At 30.9% G+C, this 15392-nt stretch overlaps 1 protein-coding gene across 5 annotated transcripts in view; it reads right to left on the reverse strand.

Annotated features, from left to right (window-relative positions):
* The window catches only part of LOC143042871 (phosphatase and actin regulator 1-like), a 57118-nt gene that overhangs the window by 25006 nt on the left and 16720 nt on the right, over positions 1–15392 (reverse strand). For 4 of the 5 annotated variants that reach the window (XM_076215394.1, XM_076215363.1, XM_076215369.1 and 1 more), the window contains 2 exons: positions 7920–8075; positions 2880–3071 (listed from right to left, as the gene is read on the reverse strand). In XM_076215394.1, coding sequence (XP_076071509.1) covers positions 2880–3071; positions 7920–8075 — 348 coding nt within the window. Of the gene's footprint in view, positions 1–2879; positions 3072–7919; positions 8076–10115; positions 10147–15392 lie in introns of those variants that run through there. The other variant, XM_076215385.1, reaches the window with a different exon arrangement.

The following is a 15392-nucleotide window of genomic DNA, read 5'->3' on the forward strand; positions in this document are numbered from 1 at the left end:
AAATCCGGTTAACAAGCAACCAATTATTGTTATTGGATTTTTCATGTTCATGAAATGAATTTTAATAAATCTGGATGTGGGCTTCATCTGTAAAAAGAGTAACCTTGTTCCTGAACAGAATAGTTATTGTTGGTAAGGTTGATAGTATTGATAAGCTATCTTAAAAGTTTATATACATCTTGTAGACATCTAAATTAAGGTCAATTATTTTTAAATTTTTCGATAGCAACAGATCTTTTAATGTTATTAAATATCTATAATACTGTGGCAACTATCCTAAAATAAACAGATTTTTGTGTATTTATGATCTTTGAAGTTAATTGAAGAATGCTGATGGCTCTGAATTTGTTTGAACTAGTAAACTTCAGGTACACAAGTAAACATATTGCCTGATATGGTCTTTCAACAATGCATAGATTTATACACTAAAGAGCTGGTCCAATAACCAACAAAGTAATAAAAATGATGCTTCTCCAAGTCAATCCATTTAGATGTTGAAGTATACGTGGGATACACTTGATCGTGATATCAGGAAGCAATCTCTTGTAATCCTACGCATTTCTAGATTTTTACCATAACAATACTCATTACTAATAACCAAGAGAAATTAATGTAGAATTCCTTTACTTGTATAATAACACAAATCTCTTTTTAGACTGTATTCAATTAACGGGACAGAACAACAAGAATACTTTCAAATACCATTTTATATGGAGTTTTAAAAGACTGCAGAAAACAACCTATTCATTTATGTACCATACCCCTCCCCCCTTATTTCTATCTATTGAGAATTTATGGTTGGTGATGGTGCCACACATTTGTTATTTGTGATTGTGTTTACAACCTTTTAAGTTATATAAGGATATGTAGAGCTTATATTAATATTGGACCTGAACATTAAGATAACAGTTCTTTCTTCCAACCTCTTAATATAGCTGCGTTTTGTTTTCTGCAGTATCAATATTCTTTTATTGAGGGAACTGTCTTTTAAAAGATCCCCCCTTCTGTTTTTTTTCCAATAGATTACTTGTTTTTTACAAGGGAAAGTCAAATGTAAGGCCAAAGCATTTTGATGAGCCTGACCCAATTAAGCCTGTTGTTATTGGTATTTATTTATCTATTTACATTGGTATAACATCTATGTAACTAATGATCAGGAATGTTTAATTTTACATAACTTTCATTACGATAGCCCAGAAAGTAGTTCAGCCTTAATACTCAGCGTTAAACAGAGGAATATATTAAATTGATGAACTGGTAAGATGTTTGTTGGTCTCAATGAAATTCAAACTATTTAAAATCAAAGCAATGTATTGCTGACCCACAAAAGTGACACTTATCCATTGAAAAAGTTCATCTAGTTTTTTCTATAGCCCTATGTGCCATGAGCTGCTGAGTTACTGTCTCTTAGATACCCTCTTTAAAGATGCAAATGATTTGTTGATTGAAACCTACTCTATAATCAAGAAACAAATATGCTTCCTTTGATGTCAGCTAAACTCCTAAACCAGAAAACATTGAATTATTTTAATCAAGTTAATTTCTAATCTTAAATGAGTCATTTTTATGTTAATGTACTGAGAATATTACAAAGTGAACCACCTTACAGCTATTAGCTCTAATAACATACCCTACACATGTGTGTAATTAGTTTATAAACATACCTTTGCACAGACAACACATAAAACAGCCTGACCCCATTGTACTGTAAAAGTCACACCTAAGATGCTATTGTAATGTACATCTTAATATATTCCTTATCTGTTACCCATGAAAACATTACACATGTTCATTACAGGAGAGAAATCCATGTCAATTTCTGTTGTCCAAATAATATGCTTGGGTAATTTTGGGTTGTTATCTGTACACTTCCATTAATCAAACACTGATGTGTCTATAGTTATGTTTTCTGTGGCCAGGTATTAAAACCTCTACCTGTTACCTGGTACAGATATTGTAAATCCTCAAAAATCAAAACAAGGAAATAAATTTAAACAATAAAGATTTATAACAAATACATTTATGTATTTATCATTTTCTTATTCAAACTATTTCAAAAATTTAGGTTGAAATTTCATGGTGAGGAAATTGTAAAACCAAAAGCAACTCAGGTGTAAACATGTACAATATAAATGTTTTTGTTCAATTAAATATTTTATGACACAGAAAGTCTCTTGACAAAGTTTATCATCATACGACATTACTTGGTATAGAATGATGTTTATTATAACCAGAATTTCTGATCAAATCATTATATGTGTAAGTGTCATCTGTAATCATAGCTTACTTCATAGCTAGTGATCTTGATAAAAGAAAATTAAGGTCACTGCAACTTTAAAGTGACACTGCCAAATAATATCTCAACTTTCTTTCAAGTCTTTAATACAAAGTATGAGTTCTCTGACTGATATGCCTCATGCAGAGTAAAATTGTATACATGTATGCAGTATTCTCCCTAGATCATGTAGATACAATTAATTATATATCATTTAATCAGGGTTACCCCAAACCTTAATTAATTTCTATGTGGATCAGGATGATAATTGTAGAATTACAGTACCCTTATATCAAATGGCTAATAGAAAACATTGAGATTTAAGCAAGTTTAATTCTCACTAAAAAGCCTCCCCTAGCTATGCAGGCTATGAGATCATAGAAGCATAAATAATCTAGAAACAGTTACTGGGACCTCTCCCAGAAGACACCAACAGAAGTACAGAATAGATAAAGAATCTTAGTGTGTTAGGAGTTCAGGCCCTCTCAAGTAGAAGAGATTGATTACGAGGAGGGACTGAATTATTCTGGTTACAAACAACTAGACCAACAGTTAAAAGTCACCAGTCACTTTCTAAAATTTCTAAAATATGTCAGAAACTTACTATTTTGGTCCACATGGTTTTGTTCTACTACAACTGTAGAGGTTTTGTTTTGGTCATTATTGATTTCTGCTGACGTCTGCTCAATTGAGGGGCCATCTTGTGTTGATGGTTTTATGTCCAATGGTTCTTTCAATACACCCTTCCTGATTAATTCTTCTCTGGTTGATCGAACTGAAATCTTTCTTTCAAGTTCTAAAAAGAGAAAAACAAAAACCTATAAAATAAAAGTTTTAGTTGGAATAAAAAACTTAAGGTACAGCATTTTAAATGAACCATATCATCTTCTTGTGAGACTGAACATATACTCGTTGCCTAAAATAATTTGGATCTAACAAGCAGACACAAGCAGTGTACACACTTTTAAAGAAAAACTGAAGGGCAAGGTCATTAAACAACATTGAGTCCTGAGCAACAACTGTAAGGTTCACTTGGTTCCAAGAGAACCACATAAAATCTAAGTGCAGACACAATTGTAAGGCTGAAGAAAATAAAGAAAGACAAGCATTAAACAGACATTTCTTCAGTAAAAAGAAGGCAACTATGTCATTGCCAAACATAGAATCATCATATCTATCCACTCTTCAAAATCATAAAGGAAGAACTTACAAAAAGGCATATAAAAAGAGTGATATTCTTTGTGAAAGCTAGCTTTTATTTTATTTGTTATACACCATCAAGTGAGTTAAAGGTTGTTCAGAAGTACAGGTACTAAATAGTAAAATAATTACTGTTATAAAATAAAAGTTTTTCATCCTGCTTCAATGGTCTTAATCAATATTTGTATTTACAGTAAAACAACCCACAACTCTATCATGCTATATTACAGTATGTTTACAACATGTAACATTTTGTAAATACTTGCCACCTCTTATAAAGCTTTTAAAATGGAAGTATCTCAATCTATTTAAGTAGGCTTCCTGTAGTTATAGAAAAACTGGCAACAGATGGTTTGACAAAATACCAGAAAAAGTAACAATGATATAGAAATATAAATGGAAGCACAGATATACTTGTCAGTAGTTGTTGTATTTCACGTCTATTATCTCTAATTTTTTGGAAAATTGGGTGGTAATGGCTGATCTTTTTTTCAACTTTGGTAGACCAAGATGATTTAGAGCTTGACATATTATATAAACACCTGTCTATTGTTGATTACTATATGTTGCCTAATTTTGATTTTTTAAGTCATTGGGTTGCTTTCTCATCATGCTCATGTACAATTAGTCGATTAGCCCACATCTTTATTTATAATCTCGGCATATTTATAATAGGGTCAAAAATCAGACCATTAGATGATCTGACACTTGAAGTATTTGTAACTAAAACTCATAAAATTGTCAGTGTAAGTAAATGTCGATTAAAGAAAACTATCTTAATAATAGTTGTAACTGTTTGAATAATACTATACAGGAACTTTGACAAACTTTGGTAGACCTTTTGAATTTTACACTTCTGCTTTCAAGATTTCTATCAAAGACTTACAACTAACATGTTTCTATCCTTTTGAATTTTACACTTCTGCTTTCAAGATTTCTATCAAAGACTTTACAACTAACATGTTTTTATTAACTTTTAAGGAGGCTTGCAGGTATAAGATTTTCAGAAAAAAATTAAACATTTATTTTTCATTACAAATTTTATTAATTACCTTTAGTAGTTGTTACTTTATCATATGGTACAACCAGATGCTCCGCAGGGCGCAGCTTTATACAACCGCAGAGGTTGAACCCTGAACGGTTAGGGCAAGTATGGACACAACATTCAAGCTGGATTCAGCTCTAAATTTGGATTGTGATTAAATAGTTGACACAGCATAGTTTACTGACACAGAATAAATGTGGTCTAATGAACTTAAAATATTTTTTTTGCCTTTGAGCAATTCACTATGCTGTTGAATATTAATCCTCTCAAAAAAATGTTTGAAGAAATTTTCTTTTTATTTATGAAATCTGAAATGAGAAAAATTTAACCCCCCCCCCCTTTTTTTTCACATCCCCCGTTCCCTTTTTCCAAAACTGATCTCAATTGAAATTTCAAAGAAACCCAATTATTCAATTTTTGATGAAATCAAACAAAGTTCAATTTTGGACCCTTTGGGCCCCTTATTCCTAAACTGTTGGGACCAAAACTCCCAAAATCAAACCCAACCTTCCTTTTATGGTCATAAACCTTGTGTTTAAATTTCATAGATTTCTATTTACTTATACTAAAGTTATGGTGCGAAAACCAAGAATAATGCTTATTTGGGCCCCTTTTTGGCCCCTAATTCCTAAACTGTTGGGACCTCAACTCATAAAATCAATCCCAACCTTCCTTTTGTGGTCATAAACCTTGTGTTTAAATTTCATTGATTTCTATTTATTTATACTAAAGTTATTGTGCGAAAACCAAGAATAATGCTTATTTGGGCCCTTTTTTGGCCCCTAATTCCTAAAATGTTGGAACCAAAACTCCCAAAAATCAATCCCAACCTTCCTTTTGTGGTCATAAACCTTGTGTTAAAATTTCATAGATTTCTATTCATTTTTACTAAAGTTAGAGTGCGAAAACTAAAAGTATTTTGACGATGACGACGACAAAGACAAAGACAACGACAACGACGCCAACGTGATACCAATATGCGACCAAAAAATTTTCAATTTTTGCGGTCGTATAAAAATCATTCCAAAAAATCAATTGGTGCTGGCCCCATGTGACTTTTAAAATGTAGATATCATTGAAAAAGCTCCAAATTATCTCCCTATGTTTTTTTTTTATTGTTGTTTTCGAATAAGCTGTACATAAACTAAATAATTGTAAAATTTAAGCGATTTCTGTAATTTAGTTCTTTTTTTATTTCGATATTACCGCTATTTCTCCTATTAGTTCAACAAGAAAAAAGGACATTAACAAAAATGTATGCTTCTTTCGAAGGCAGATTGTGAGCGTAAATGAACGGTGATCCCATTATTTTATTTCATTTTTCTATTAAGTATAAGATAGAGTTCATTTATAGAAAAATATAGCGAAATCTTACATTAAATAAAAAATTTGATTTAGACCCGCGAGCCCCCTTGAGCACACATTAATTTAACAGTGCTAAACTTAAGTTAATTGGAAACTTTAAGATATCTCTAAGCAATAACAGATATGACCTAATATAGAAATGTCTGCCTCTACACCACACAAGACCTCACACTGACTAAAAGCACATAGTGTCAATGAGATATAATAATGGATCATGTGTCAAGTATAATGATAATTTACAAGTTCACCACTTCGTACACTGACACTATTAAGTAATGACTTATTTTGAAGGCCCTTTAAAGTATTCCTGGAAAAATATATGATTAGCCAGCACAATTCATATCAGAACAATTTATGATACAGTTAGAAGAAATGAAATAAAAGTTGGTGATGAATTTATATTATTTCCTTTAGACACACTTACCACTAATCTGGTGACACAGTGATTTAGTATACAGAATATGATACAGAGAAGAAATACACATTCAGCTAAAGACAATGACATCTAAATGGACATTATAGATCAATTACAGCATGCAGTGATGTCCTAGGGCCAACTAATTCCATCCAGCATAAAAATATTGACGTGACTAAGGTTATAACTCACTGCTGAATCACTCAACATGAAACAAAAGTCTTAAAATCAATTCCAGAAAGCTTCAGATAACATTATGTAAGGGGAGAATTTATTGTATTTCATTCTAATATTGACGGACAGAAAAAAACAATTTCAAAATTACTCTTGTTAATGTTACTACATTTTGTACAACTATTATAAAATTGGTAATATGATATAATATCAATTAATTTCCTGTTTTGTTCAAACATTCAGGTCAAATGAAATGCTGGCAGTAGACAAGCATATTTGAAATTAAATAAAATACATGTAAATGACATTTCTTATACATAAAAATCTGTTCAGTTTCATTTATAAATTAATTTTCATTTTGAATCATAAACATGTCTGCCCTTTTCCTCCTCTCCTTCACAACAGTGTCTAATGCACAAGTTTATTCTAATTATCCAAGTTTTAGTTTACCAGCCGGAGGCTCCAAATACTTGTATGGCTCACCTGACATTTTTGCATATGCAATTGATACAATTAATAGTTTAACATTATCAGCACCAATATTGATTATGTATATTAATGCATTGTATTAAGCAATTATATAAAAACTTGTTTAAGTCCTAAGGAGATTTGTGGTTCACAGTCAATGTTAATTTTCATTTCAATCCAAAGATAAGTGTTAGAGTAAGTTAAAACTAAATGTTAATGAAGGACATAGAAGGCATTTAAGGTATAAATAGGGTAGGTATAAAACAATGTATACAAATTCCCTACTAAGTGCTATTGCAAAAAATAAAATATATATATACATGTTCATTATATGTGAGCAAGGAGCCAAATTTCAATAAATTATAGTTATTTTTTGCACTTCTTTATAGAAAAAGTATAGGTTTATCCCAGTTTGAACTGCAGTTCTTTAAGAAACCTACTTCAAGTGCATCTTGAAGATTTCAAATTATACATACATGTATCAACCAAGACTCTAAAGAGCCTCTACTAAAATTATACCTGTTTTAGATTGTGTTTCCAACTGTGTGAACATGTACAAGAACCAGTAAACTTACATTGTCTAGATGTGTTATGATGGGGTCTTATTTTGGGAAAGTATTAATTGAGAATTTTTACTAAAAGCAGCTAAAATCGTGTAATGAAGCAATCACCCTATCAGTTATATCGTTTTTTTGTACTCTAAATTGAATTTATGAATTATTCATAAACAATGGTATAATTATCATGATAAAAGAATCATAATCTAAATTCATCGTTTGTAAATGAAATGTTGATGTCCAAACACTCAAAATTGTCCGAGGCAGAACAAGTTTTGAACTATAGATACATGCCTTTAGTGAGAGCATTGCTGTCTGTACCAACATCATTTGTGAGGATGCAGAGATGTATTAACTAATAATGGCAATTGCACTTGTGAATTGATCAAACTGTTATACATCTGTAAATATATATCTTACCAACAGCAGTTTTTTCTATCTTTTCACTCTTCTTCTTTCGCTTCCATTTCCATGGTTTAAATATTTTACCAAAGCTAGAAAATTTACTTCTTTTTTCTGGTTGTGGTGTATTTGGACCTAAGGAGGCTGTTTTAACTTCACCATTTTTTTGTTTTTCTGTAAAATATACATATTAAAGCACATTAATTAACATAAAGGTAAACATTGGATTTTGATTGCACCTTTGATTACAAATGTAATCACCAACAAACTGACTTGGATAAAAAGGAAACACAAAAAACAACAAAGGAACCAATATATACATAATATGCTAAGTCTAAGAATGAAAAATCTTGTTTGAAAATTATTGGTTACAATATGGATTAACATTTCATATTTAGTTTCGATACATTTTTTTGTGTTTAGCACCAGTTTCTTGGTGGACTGGAAGCCAGGGTGCCCTGAAGAGAACTACCTACCTGACGGCAATCACACTCAATTCAGGATGGAGTCAAAGGCAACCACCACGTGCAGGGTTCATTGCAGGGTTCATACTGACTTCCTCAGTATTGACAGGTAAGTTATAGTGGTTAAGTAGTTGAACTAATTTGACTACTCAGCCACCAAAGGGCTTTGAGAATTTGAACAACTTTTGTTAGTTGTTAGTATTTTAATTTCTGTTATAAGGACTTTTCAAGGAACTTGACACAGACATTAGTTGTCATTGGTTTCTTGTTAGCTTGCAGATTTCTGAATATGTCTTAATATTAAATGATGACAAATTGAATGGAGAAAAACGTGATGTACTTGGGGCTACTTGCACTAACGTAATGTACTAAATCTGACTTCTGTCTGAGATAATGTGTACTGTTTAATTACAGTAAATAATTCTAATTCATCTAATCGTTTTCGTAACCAAACCAAACAGTAGAGACTGTATACATATAACTGAAGTATCAGTGTAAGTTTTCATAAATAGCCATAGATTTTACAGAACTTGATTAAGACTCCCAAAAAAGTGCAAACCCATATTAACTCCTCAACTAAATCAGCGAAAACAATAAGGATAAAAATGATCTTTCCACAACAAAGTTACAAAAATTGCTTTCTAATTAGAGAAATAAACATCTGTTATTGACTACTATTGTGAACATTTTCCACTGAAACAGATATATAAATCCAAATCCCACCTAGAGGTAAGGTGTACTGTGATATACAGCTGATCAGATATACAGCTGATCAATACAAATCTACCACCCAAATTATATAGCTTGTTTATCAGATCAACATCACATCAGGCACAAATCATTTTATCATTAATGAGAAACTGAGGTAATTTTTTCTGAATTACACAATGCACTAAAACCCCATTAGTAAACTTAAACAGTAATAAACCTTAAAATTCATATCAGAAAAATAACAATAATCTCACAGGTCAATATTGTGTACTAACTTTTAACATTAAACAAACATAAGATAAGTATATGTAATAAACAACTTGTAATAAATCTCCTTGTACCCACAAACTTTCCAAGTTATTACTGTGTATACCCTGAACACTAAGCCTTTTATAAGACCAATCACTCAAATGTTTTACCAAAATTGCAGCTTAATTTGAATCTCTACAAACTTGAATTTTTCACAAAAACAAAAGCGGGTCAAAGTTGTTCAACATCATTAACATCAGAAATTACCACCTTTAAATGTTTTCATGACTTATTTATTTAATGTTCCTTGAGTATGGTTATAAATTCATCTTGACAATCAGAAAATGAGATACTGTGGATTCATTATTATTCGTTGGATACCAATTTTTGTGGCTTTCGTGGGTACAGGTGAACCACAAATTCAAATGTTCAGTGAATACACTTACTCAATAGGCTTTGTTTACAGAGATTGGTAAAACCGTGAAATCAAATATCCACGAATATGCAAAAGTTAATGAATCTACAGTATTGAAGACATTAGACAATCATATCTTTTACAAAAAGACAATTTCCTAAAGTTATAGGGAATTTTTCTTATCATGTAAGTATTTTGTACACGAAGAAAAAGTTAAAGAAAAATAAACAATGTAAAATAGATGGTTTAGATGAACATATAACAACCACCATTTTTTCTTTAAAGTTGTGTAGCACCAAAATCTCATCAAATTTTCATGTAAAATCAAAAGGTTGACAAATGCAAAGTAACAACAAAAAGTTGATAATAACTGACCTTGAAAAACGTTCATTTGAGTTTTAATAAGACCATTTAAATCATTTCCTTGATTTATGGCCTATGTCCTGGTGACTGAATCTATCATTAACTAATCCAATATATAATTAGATTTTAAATTAACATCTTAGTATAAACATCAAAATTTAAGTTGTCATGACCAGCTCTTAAAGATTTCTGAGCAAGACTTTACACTTAAACGATGTCAAAATGCCAATCAGGAAATAAAAAAAAAAAACAGCAAAGCATATATTTCACATTTAAAATAAAAAAAAATAATACACAAACAATATTCACTGACAATAGAACAATAATTACACAGACATATATAAAGTTGTTAACCTTTATGAATCAGAGAAGAAAATTACAGGCCAAACCCTAAATAATATATATTCATAGAACATATGTCAATGCCTAGATTGAATATTAAATGTTAATTTATTTTCCAGTCAATTAACCCTTATACATGTAGTGATTTAATTGTCATTTATCTATAAATCTGACTAATCATATGTCCCATCAGGGTTAGGCTATTTTACCTGTAAACTTTACATAAAACAACAATGAATTATTCATGTCCAATTGAGACCTTACACTTATTCAGGACCCCTGAAATGTTATAGTGTAAACTTTTAAAATTTTAATCTATTATCACCAAGATGCAAGTCTTACCCTAAGCATCGTTTCAGCAAGGATAAGTTTTAGCAGATTAAGGATATATGCAATATGCCTACACTGTATTTGACATGTAATGTTCATATTTTAATACAGAATGTGAAATTGAAAGAATTACATCTACTCAGTACAGTCTATGGGTTTTCCATTTTTTTAATAATCTTAAGAGAGCCAAATTCTTGATCTCCAAAAGTGAACCCAGAAATTTTTATAAGTGTGGGCCCACTGACTGCCTAAGAGGGGGCCCCACTCCAGTCACGCTTTAATGATTCCCTATATAATCAACCAATTCCCCTTCTTAATCCGCCCCTGTTTTTCTTACGTCTGAATGCTTCCCCTAAATTAATAGACTCTTGTCAAAATCATCTTAATTCAGAGTAATTTTAAATTGAATAGAACAAACTTATTGACTACTGTAACAAATGAGTTATTTGTGTTTGGTGACCTTTAATTAAAGATCAATCTACTCCCCACTCCCCAGTTCCCAAGCTTTCGTATATCTGTTATAAATGACAGAAGTATACCTAATGAACACCTTACCTGACACATGTATGATTGATACTACTAAGTCACTGTCCTATTACATGACAGACTAATTACAGGGTATAAATAAAGTATGAATGAAATTAAAACACTATAATTGAAAAGGGATAAGTCTTTGAAATTTAATTTTCTGCTGACCTGGTTTATTTCAAGAATAAGAAGACGTGGTATGATTGTCAATAAGACAACTATCCACCAGAGCCAAAGGACAAGGATCATGTCAACTACAGAACACAGTATAGCCTACAACAATGAGCAAAACCAACACTGCATAAAAAGCTATACAAAGGCACTGACATGACAAAACTTGAAACAGAACAGAACATATTTTATTTCCAATTAAGGGCCCACAAGGGGCATACAGAGCATACATGAATAAGGAAAAAGAATATTGATTTGCATTGATACATAGATACAAACAATTTTTTACATACAGTTACAATACAATTACTAACTCATATTCACTTTAATAAATTTACCAACAGCATTAAGGACCTGATTGTCTTCACAGTTTAATAAATAAATAAATTTATGCTGATTATCAAGTATAGAAAAATTTGGAATTCTTTGGCAAACAAAGTCAAAGAGAGCATCTCTATCTGATTTAAAATTTTCACAGTTAGTTAAAAAATGGATTCCATCTTCAACACAGCCAGAGGAGCATTTTTTGCAAATTCTTTCATTTCGTGGAATATTTGAAAAACGACCCAACTTCAATTTGAAGCTTATGAGCAGAAATACGTAATTTGCATATAGATCTTCTAAAATCAAAGTTCTTAATTAAAGAAAGATAATTTTCATAACCAAAATTCTGCTTAAATTTCACATAATTAAACAGTTTTCCATCAGAAGCTTTATTTTGGCTAGCATACCAATTGCTAATATATTTAGTGTGAATTAATTTGCTAGATATGTTCCAAATTTTATATTTTCCGAAATGTTTTACTTCTTGTTTAATTTCAAAAACTTCTAATATTTTTTTAACAAATGAGAACCAAGAAGTTATGTTAGATTTGTGAAGCTCTTGGCTGCATTTAAAAGCATCTTTCAATAGACTGAATTCAGTTGTAAGATTTTCAAATCTATACCAGTATTTTACAATTGACTTTACAATATCATAATGTAAGGGGAAACGCCCCAGTTCTGATAATACAGCAAAATTGACACTCCTTTTGTGTACACCAAGTATAAATTTAGAAAATTTAAGATGGAGATTCTCACACTTAAGATTTTTAAAAATATTTTCAAGATTAAATAAGGAAGACTGTAATTTATTACAAGAGACATTATAACCTCCCATACCTCTGATTTATGTTACAGAATGGGTTTAAGGGTATGATCAAAAATATGAACACAAGATTTTATTCCAGGAGACAAATTGATAAAATCCTTTCTAAGTTTATAGTAGGCCTTAAGAGCCTTATTATAAAGTTCAGTTTTAGCTAGATGAAAACTTCCAGATGCAGTAAAGTGAACACCTAAATATTTGTAATAAGTGACACAGTCAATAAAGTTATTCTGCAGTCGAAAATTCGCCTGAATTTTCCTTCCAGCCTTATTAAAAATTATGACTTTAGTCTTTCTAATATTAACTTTCAGGCACCAGTCACCACAATATTTTTCTAGCTGATCAAGTCTACTTTGAAGCCCTGTGGCTGATGTTGACATAATCACAATATCATCCGCATACATCAAACAATTTAATTTCTCTGAGTGCAGGGAAACTGCATCCAGACAGGAGTCAAGATAAGATAGGAAGTCATTTATAAAAATTTTAAATAATGAAGGACTCAAGTTGTCTCCTTGTCTTACACCTAATTTAATGCTAAAAGGGTCAGTGAGAGAAGCTCCAACTCTTACACATGCTTTACTATTATTATACATATCTGATATAATATTATAAAATAAAGTACCAACTTTCATATAATAAGCTTCAGTTTAAGACCTATATGAATTACACTGTGGAATGCTTTGCGAAAGTCTACAAAACAAGTATATAGTCTACCCTCTTTACTGTGACAGTATTTGTCTATCAGTGTTTTCAAAATAAATATATGATCTGAAGTTCTGGCATTTTTTGTAAAGCCAATCTGAGAATTATGAATTAAGTTGTTTTGGTACAAAAATTTGTCAAGTCTTGTATTCAAAATATTGTTAAAAAGTTTACCAATGGTACTAGTAATTGTTATACCTTTATAGTTAGAAGGATCACAAGGATCATCTAATTTAAAAATTGGCGAAATAAAACCATCAGCCCAAATCTTTGGGTACACACTATTCTTGAGGCACAAATTAAATAATTTATATAAGCAACCTATCAAATATGACTGACTATATTTTAACATTTCATTTGAAATCAAATCAGGTCCACAGGCCTTGCCTGATTTTAAGCTCGCAATAGCATCAGAAATTTCTTTTTTACTAATATCATTATCAAAATCATTAAAAACTAAAAAATTTTCTTTGTCATTCAGGATCATTCAGGAAAATGATTCATAAGAAAATTTATGCCAACAATGAGCAGATAATTCAAGGATCGCTAGAAAGTAGAAACTTAAAGAAAATGATCCTATCATACTTTGATATTTGACCTTTCAATTTGAAATTGTTCATGTAATTACCAATAATAAAACAAGTACTCTATGACATTAACTGATGCACAAATTATTCCATTGGACCATATTGTGAGACTAATAGATTTTAACCTTTAAATTTAAAACTGATGAGAATAGTTTAAGTCTTGAATGAGTTACATTGTAACTAGATATTTGTGACCTTACCACTGTAAGAATCTTATAATGTTACTGTTTCAAGCTGTGAGATCCTGCCAAGTATTTAGTGACAGAGTGTATGATAACCTAACAGGTAATGTTCACACTGTATCCTGTCACCTACATGTGTAGACACCAACACAACATGTCATAGCTACCAGTCACAGGATGAACATGTTCTATCATTAGACAATGTTAACATGTTCTCTAGCCAAACAAACAACCGAATAATGTTAAACAAAATCAAACTGGCACGCACAACATTACATTCCAGAACAAATTTAAATATATGACAACTTGTGGCTGCCGATATACAAACTAGAGTTTATAATGGCTCACTACTTATACTACTGATCTAGATAGGAATTGAACAGTTTCCTTTTGGTTAAACACGTCTAAGAAAGCAGCAAAATGTTATGTCTTTACACTGTTTCTGAGATTGAGGACAATGTATGACTTTGACCATGAAGAGGTTGTCTTAGTCAAAAGATTTTAGCATATGATAATATACTTCATTCAATTTGTAGTGGAAATAAATAAGCAGAGACCAGTAAATTGAAACAGAAATGCAAGGGACAACTGAATGGTACTGTATGAAATGGTTTGATGACCAGTCACCTTAGACATTAGGACATGGATAATAAAATTGAGAATGGAAATGGGGAATGTGCCAAAGAGACAACAACCCGACCATTGAAAAAACAACAGCAGAAGGTCACCAACAGGTCTTCAATAAGTTTGGCCATTTTTCCATTGAAAGCAATATTTATTATATGCACTCTACAGTAAGAACTACTACCCATACACTTTTTCCATCCTTCAATATTTGTGAAAAATATCAGAGTCAGAGGCATAATTTCTTGTGAAGTACATGTATCATCAAAATCCAGTTAAGCTTCAATCACATTCCTAAGTTTAGAGTAGTGAAATGTCACAGGCAAAAGCTATATATATTTGACAATAATCTCTACAGGGAAGTAGTCATACTCCTACATACTTCAGAAAATATTTGGAAAAAGGTTACAAAATTACTTTTATGTCAAATGAAGAACTCTGTGCTTAAAAGTTTATTGTATAAAAATATCAATAAACACTATCTTGTTGGTCCCATGTTGTTTGTTTTACCTTTAACCATACAAAATCAAACGTATTATTATGATTATCATTTTTACCTTAACAACCTTGAACCTTTGATTGAACCTGTGATTGTTATAATATCTTCATAAACATGAGGTAATGTTTTAATTTTAAAGATATATGATCTTAAAAAGAACAAAATTAATCATTT

Source organism: Mytilus galloprovincialis, chromosome 1 (assembly GCF_965363235.1).
Source record: "Mytilus galloprovincialis chromosome 1, xbMytGall1.hap1.1, whole genome shotgun sequence".
Lineage (NCBI taxonomy): Eukaryota > Metazoa > Mollusca > Bivalvia > Mytilida > Mytilidae > Mytilus > Mytilus galloprovincialis.